Source organism: Carassius carassius, chromosome 16 (genome assembly GCF_963082965.1).
Source record: "Carassius carassius chromosome 16, fCarCar2.1, whole genome shotgun sequence".
Lineage (NCBI taxonomy): Eukaryota > Metazoa > Chordata > Actinopteri > Cypriniformes > Cyprinidae > Carassius > Carassius carassius.
The window spans coordinates 11,869,955-11,876,899 of record NC_081770.1 but is presented as its reverse complement, the minus strand read 5'-3'; the positions used below and the strand labels follow the sequence as shown (position 1 = coordinate 11,876,899).

At 35.4% G+C, this 6,945-nt stretch overlaps 2 protein-coding genes across 2 annotated transcripts in view; both read right to left on the bottom strand.

Moving 5' to 3' along the window:
- Window positions 1–822: 822 nt before the first annotated feature.
- LOC132160271 (uncharacterized) lies at window positions 823–5,305 on the bottom strand. The gene is made up of 7 exons (XM_059570016.1): window positions 5,026–5,305; window positions 3,087–3,416; window positions 2,109–2,495; window positions 1,809–1,922; window positions 1,558–1,617; window positions 1,087–1,404; window positions 823–954 (listed from the first exon to the last, which is right to left on the bottom strand). The coding sequence occupies exons 1-7, from the start codon at window positions 5,081–5,083 to the stop codon at window positions 866–868; spliced, it is 1,356 nt and encodes a 451-aa protein (XP_059425999.1). The 5' UTR covers window positions 5,084–5,305; the 3' UTR covers window positions 823–865.
- A 1,253-nt stretch (window positions 5,306–6,558) lies between these two features.
- Window positions 6,559–6,945, bottom strand: part of si:dkey-182g1.2 (uncharacterized) — an 11,093-nt gene continuing 10,706 nt past the window's right edge. The window contains exon 4 of the mRNA XM_059570096.1: window positions 6,559–6,936. Coding sequence (XP_059426079.1) covers window positions 6,806–6,936 — 131 coding nt within the window. The 3' untranslated portion in view covers window positions 6,559–6,805. The remainder of the gene's footprint in view (window positions 6,937–6,945) is intronic.

Genomic DNA, 6,945 nt, shown 5'->3' with positions numbered 1-6,945 from the left:
GCATTTTCAAAGCGTCTCAAAAGGTCAAATATCTTATAAACGACACACAGAGGCACACCTTTATGAATATCAATGAACAAACTAACACAAAGACGCAAAATAATTTGCATGTGGAAGTTTACTGTTTCTTTATATAATAATTATCTTTCACATATTTTGTAAATTTAAGATTTGAAAGTAAAACCAAACCCATCAATCCCAGTAAGAGCAGCAAATCAGTTTCTAAAGTACATTTAAATTCATGTTACATTTATACATTTACATTTCATAGTCAGATCTGATCACATGACAAACTGATAGAAAACACAAAATATTTAGTTATAAGGCTACTTAACACTTGAAAAATACAAATATAAAAATAAATACATTAAACTCAAAGTTCCAAACTGCAAAGGGAGATTTCAAATTGAGGACATTTTCTCCCACATTTATACACTGATCAGCAAATGTTAAAAAAATAAAGAAACAAATGCTGTATTTCCAGTGTTTCGTAATAGCAATGCTAAAGCTGTAGTGTCTTCTATTATTATTTGGTTAAACAGTCACTTTATAGATACAATTAAGCCATTTACATGCTCACAGAAAAAGGTATATCATTTTGAAAATGACAGTGCTAGACATAAATAAAACATTATTTCAGCAGAGGCATGTCTGTGAACACATCACAGGCTCAAGGATATGTACAAAAACAACATTCACATACATTAGCTGCACTTTATATAGTGAATATTTTCAGAAATAAGCACATCAGCCAGAAAAACACTATTGTGATGCACATATAATGTATACAGTACAGCTAGCAAGTTCTTGGTCATTCATAATAATAAAAGCATATATGACACATTTCTCATCCACGTTAATAGCATTATTCCAACTCCATATTGGAGCTGCTGCATCTCTCTTCACTCATCAAAGGAGACTCAGCTGACTCTTTAGGTATGTTCCGACTGGAATCTATAAGAAAGCAAAGAATAATCACCAAAGATGTGAAGAGATAATGTTGCTATACTACTACACAAAAACATAATGGGAATTCATAAAGTGCATCTTAATGATGATATATATAAGCTAATCTGAGCTACTCACCCATGACAGAAACGTTGAATTTTCGGTATATTTCCACTCTTCCACTAGTGGCGATCTGTAGTTGATAATCTCCAGAGTCTGTGGTTCTGGTGTTTGTGATAGTCAGAGATCCAGTCTTACAGTCCAGCTCCAGTCTGTTTCTGAACTTCTCTTCAGGACCATCATAAGTCTTCTGACAGATCTTACCGGCTGCTCTGCTGATTTTCGCGATGACTTTGCCTCCAAACTTCCACTCGATCACATCATCTCTCTGTAGTTCAGTTCGATCGGTGTCGAGAGTCACAGGTTCTCCCTCTATCACCGATTTGTGTATCAATTCTGTTTTATCAACAGACATTAGTCAAAGCCAGAATTCCAATAAACATCATTTTGGCAATACGAAATAAAGAAAAGTCCATTTAAAGTATTCTACATGAATTATGTTCACACGTAAGCACAGGAAGCGGAGTGTTATCTGAAGGAAACACTCACCCGGTTCCTGCGCCCCTGTAGACTGACAGCAGTTATACGACCTCAGTTTCCCCAACAAAACTAGGAACAAAGGTAAAGCCACACAACCCCTCTTAAATGCATCTCATTGGTCTCTGTTTTCAACCACTTGAGTATTTTTACAATTAGAGTCTTTTGTAAAAAAAAATTTACTACTAAACTACTATAATAATTACACCTAAAGAAACATCTAAATAAAGTTAATTGAAAAGATTTGCATTTGTGTTACTTACAGTTCCTGTTGTGACAGTTTTTAAAGCCCACAGCCAAACACCAAACCCCCACCATAAACAAAAGTACTATAGCGATTGACATCCAAACTACATGTGAGTGGCATTCCGTAATTGCTAAAAAAAAAAAAAAAAACAAACAAAATAAATTATGGAAATTAGCACAATGTTGGCAACCTAGCTCACATACTGGCACAAATAAAATGAGAATATTTGGCTAAATGCATCTTATTTAAATACATTAACACTATATACAATAGAATAGAATATATAGTGCAGTATAAAATAGCCCGTGATCCTCACCACTAACGGTAACGTTGAATCTCCTGTATTTGGTCCCGGTGTTATTACTGATCTGTAGCATATAAAACCCTGCGTGTTTGGGTCTGATGTCTGTGATGGTCAGAGATCCGGTCACTTTGTCCATTTTCAGTCTGTTGCTAAACATCTCGCTGTCACCAGCATCTAATGAGACTTCACGGGTTTCTCCATCGATTTTAGCGATGGCGGTCACATCCCTTTGACACGGGACGTGATGAAGCGGATTATCTACGCAGTCTTTGGCGGCCCGTCCAAAATTCCACACGATCAGATTGTCTCTCTGTACTTTAAAGTTAGTGTTTAGAGTGACGGATTCTCCCTCCTTTGCTGATACAGGCTTTATTTTCTCTGCATCTGGATCAAACACACCTGGAAGAGTTTCACAGTTGATTACTTGCACCAAAAAGACACCAAATTAAGTTTCAGTTTCATTCAGATTTATATAGGAACCAGACCACCTAACAACAAAGTGGTCTCAAAAAAAAAACCCAAACTGTGGGATTCTTACTATGGGAGTGGGCTGCCAGGTCACATGACAACAAAGAGAGAGAGAGTTTGGAGGCCAAACAGAGGGAATGAACTGCACAACCCTATAGTGAGCCATTTCAAGAAAGGCTGGTCGTGACGGGACTTTCTTTCACGCATGGATTTATCTTCAAAGGATAGTTTCAATGTAATGAGAAAATCCAGGTGAGATCTATCCATTTGCTTCAACCCAAAAAAGTCGTGTCTAGAAATTCTCAGCTATCTTGGTATGAGTTTGGAAATGCATATGAACAAATTGTGTTTCAATTCATCTATAATTTGTAAGAATTTTTAACAATTTAATGCTTTTTATTTGCACGTCAAACTAAAATTGAACATTTCACAACTGCATATTACTTTCCAACTTTATCCAATGTGGCAATTCCACAACTAGTTCAGATTTCTGTTAAATATAATCATCAATGCACTCCTCACCTATTACAGTCACATTGAACCTCCTGTTCCAGGAGCCGCTCGGGCTCCTCATTTCCACTTTATAAACTCCGGAGTGGTTAGTTCTGATGTTCCTAATGGTCAGTGATCCAGATTCAGTGTTTAACTCCAGTCTGTCTCTAAACCTCCCATCATTTCCGTCTTTTGTGGAGAACGTTTGGGAATCCTTGTCGATCTGAGCTATGATAGTGTTTTCAAACGTCCACAGTATTTTTTCTTTTTGTACTCGATCAAGACACATGTCTAGATTGACGGAATCTCCCTCCATCACTGATATTGACTTAACGCCATCTGTCTCAAAACCAAACACACCTAGAAAACAAATACACAATTAATTTATAACAAAATAACTCCTATTGCACGGTAAACACATATAATCACTATATTGTATCTAACTAAATGTGAATATGGGCCACAAAAGTGGTCAGTTTTAATTTTCAGTGCCAATTTTTCGAAATTGAGATCTATACAGCATCTGAAAGCTAAATAAATAAGCTTTCAATAAAGGTATGGTTTGTTAGGATCGGACAATATTTGGCCGAGATATAACTATTTTAATTATCTGAGGGTAAAAAAAGATCAAAATACTGAGAAAATCACCTTTAAAGTTTTCCAAATTAAGTTCTGAGGTAATGCATAGGCCTATTACTAATCAAAAATTATGTCTCGATATATTTACGGTAGGAAATTTATTAAACATCTTCATGGAACATGCTTAATATTCTAACAATTTTTGGCATAAAACAAAAATCGATCATTTTTATCCATACAATATATATATATATATATATATATATATATATATATATATATATATACAGTACAGACCAAAAGTTTGGACACACCTTCTCATTCAAAGAGTTTTCTTTATTTTCATGACTATGAAAATTGTAGATTCACACTGAAGGCATCAAGGGCTATTTGACCAAGAAGAAGAGAGATGGGGTGCTGCGCCAGATGACCTGGCCTCCACAGTCACCGGACCTGAACCCAATCGAGATGGTTTAGGGGTGAGCTGGACCGCAGACAGAAGGCAAAAGGGCCAACAAGTGCTAAGCATCTCTCGGGGAACTCCTTCAAGACTGTTGGAAGACCATTTCAGGTGACTACCTCTTGAAGCTCATCAAGAGAATGCCAAGAGTGTGCAAAGCAGTAATCAAAGCAAAAGGAGGCTACTTTGAAGAACCTATAATATGACATATTTTCAGTTGTTTCACACTTTTTTGTTATGTATATAATTCCATATATAATTCCACATGTGTTAATTTGTAGTTTTGATGCCTTCAGTGTGAATCTACAATTTTCATAGTCATGAAAATAAAGAAAACTCTTTGAATGAGAAGGTGTGTCCAAACTTTTGGTCTGTACTATAAATATTTTCTTTTGCTAAAAATATACCACAGCGATTTAAGAGTTTAAGTAAGTTTTTTTTTTACTCCAGGGTCACAAATGTAAAATGCTCGGTCAGGCTTATGTAAAACTTTCTTAACCATACATAGTAAATAAATAATAAAACAGTAACATTACCTGAATCCAAATTTGACTGTAAAGGCTACGTAAATAAGTTTCACAGTTATAAACAACTGGATTTGCTGTAGCTAGGTAAAGAAGATGTATAGATTTTTTTTTGAGTGTTTATAAAGTGGGTAAATAAAAGTGTTTGCACACACAACGGATTATGACGTAAACGTACGCAAACTACGTGCAAAGCACATGCGGTAGATCGGGAAAATATATCAATTGTGTCGATGCATTTATGGAACACTCCCTCCAAAAATCTAAACATTTAAGGTGTATACACGACTTACTACTGCTATAAAAGCGTTCGAAAATATTTTAAATGTCAACAAATGCACATCACTTCCTGGTTTCATTGAGTAAAACGAAAATGACCAAAAATGAACAGAATTCCACGACTTACCATTAGCGAAAAACAAGAAAAAAACGAGGAAAATGAGATTCTTCATATATCTGACCATCTTAATAAAATGTGAGTTTACCACGGCTATTATTTAAATAAATCTGAGAAGACCGGCCGTTTAATTCTGGGTGTAGTTTCCTAGCCACTGCCAAAATGACTGACAGAGAACTACAAGCTAAAACCCCAATTGAAGACCGATAGCGAAATTCATAGAGGATTTTTCATAACGATGGCTGTGCTGAAAGAAAAACCAATGCGTTTGCTTTTTGATGGGGGAAAAAACCGCCGAAAACATCTGCTGTATGTGTTTACAGCGCCTTCTAGGGACTGGATCTGTTAGATCTGGTTAAGGTGGATCAGATCAACATCAGCAGTGAACACAAGAACAGGAAAAGACCCTTCGACCACCTAAGCACCACTTCCTCTTCTACCTCCCTTTGATTAACAGATGTATCCATTGCTGGTTCTGAAAATGACAGTTTCAAAATGTATGTTCTGAAAATGTTTCAGAAAACAGCAAAAGACAGAACATTAATAAGGAACATGAATGTGTTACAATAAACATTTTTTCGTCTTCTCAAATATCTGACACAATTGAAAACATGTTAATCGTAAGCTATATAAAAAAACTGATTAATGCCTCTGCATATATTCCTTCTTTATTCATTCAAATATTTCCCAATATACAAAAAAAAGGCATCGTTTTCTGTTACAGCTTAGCAGCCTAACAACATGAATTGGGGGGAATGGTAATTCAATGAATTTACAAATAAGTGCAACAACTTTGGCATTCATTTTACTTATGAATCTCTAGGATTAAAAAAAAAGCCTGACTTTCACAATAATAAAAGTAAAAAAAAATACCTATACATAACAGGAAACATTCACGACCCAAATCACTGTTCACAAGAGGAAAGTGAACAAGAGTTTATCATAATGTATCTCCATGTAAACATAGTATCAGAGTAACAGGAAAATATAGATCTTAAAAACATAAAAATAAAAATGAGTTACAAAGTTTCCATAATACTATGGGGGGGGGGGATAAAAAAATCATTTGCAGATTTTAACCAAAAAACAGGCTCATCCCTTAAGTCATTTGCACATGCAGAAAACATGTATCACACAATCTCCTTTTATAACCAATTAAAAAAAAAAAGGAATATAAGTTTTTTTTTTTTTTTTTTTTTTTAATGGCACCTGCTGATGTCAGGTGATCTAAAGAATTTCCATCTAAAACCTTAGAAGCTGCAGTCAACGGTCCCACCAGCCACCATTATTATATATGTATCAATAACAGGCATGATATCTTGTAATTATACGCAAGAAAGAAGTGTACCATAAATACTAGGATTCATGATCAGCATGTAATGCAAACTGTTCCAGTGAATGTACAACATAAGTAAGCATATTCTCTATTCTCTATCACAACTCAGCAAAACACAGGTTGATTTCATCCACAGTTCATGTTACAGAAGTACTGAACTATTTCTGTCCTTTCAATGGATCCTGTACCCCGTTCCCTTTCACATCACCTGAAAGGAAGCACAGAAAGAGTTATAAAAGACGGTATAAATTACATTTGCACAAGAGAACGTAAACTAAAATGCGAAATTGGACCCATATCTCAAAATCATTCAAGTATTCTTCTGCTGTCATTTAGTTAAATCCTATAAATATTGTCATTAAATGGTGCAGCAAATCATTAGGATGAACATAGCATTTCAAAATTCTGCATTACAAATGCTTACTTTGGATAATTCTGGCCATGCATGCAAAGTTAATACGGGCCTGGTTGACTCTGTGTCTTATTCCGACGGTAAATCCCAACCACCACCGCGATCAATGCAATGACACACAAACATATCACCACTGTAATCAGCACTAGAAAGCCTGTGGACAGACCAGCTTCTGTAAAGG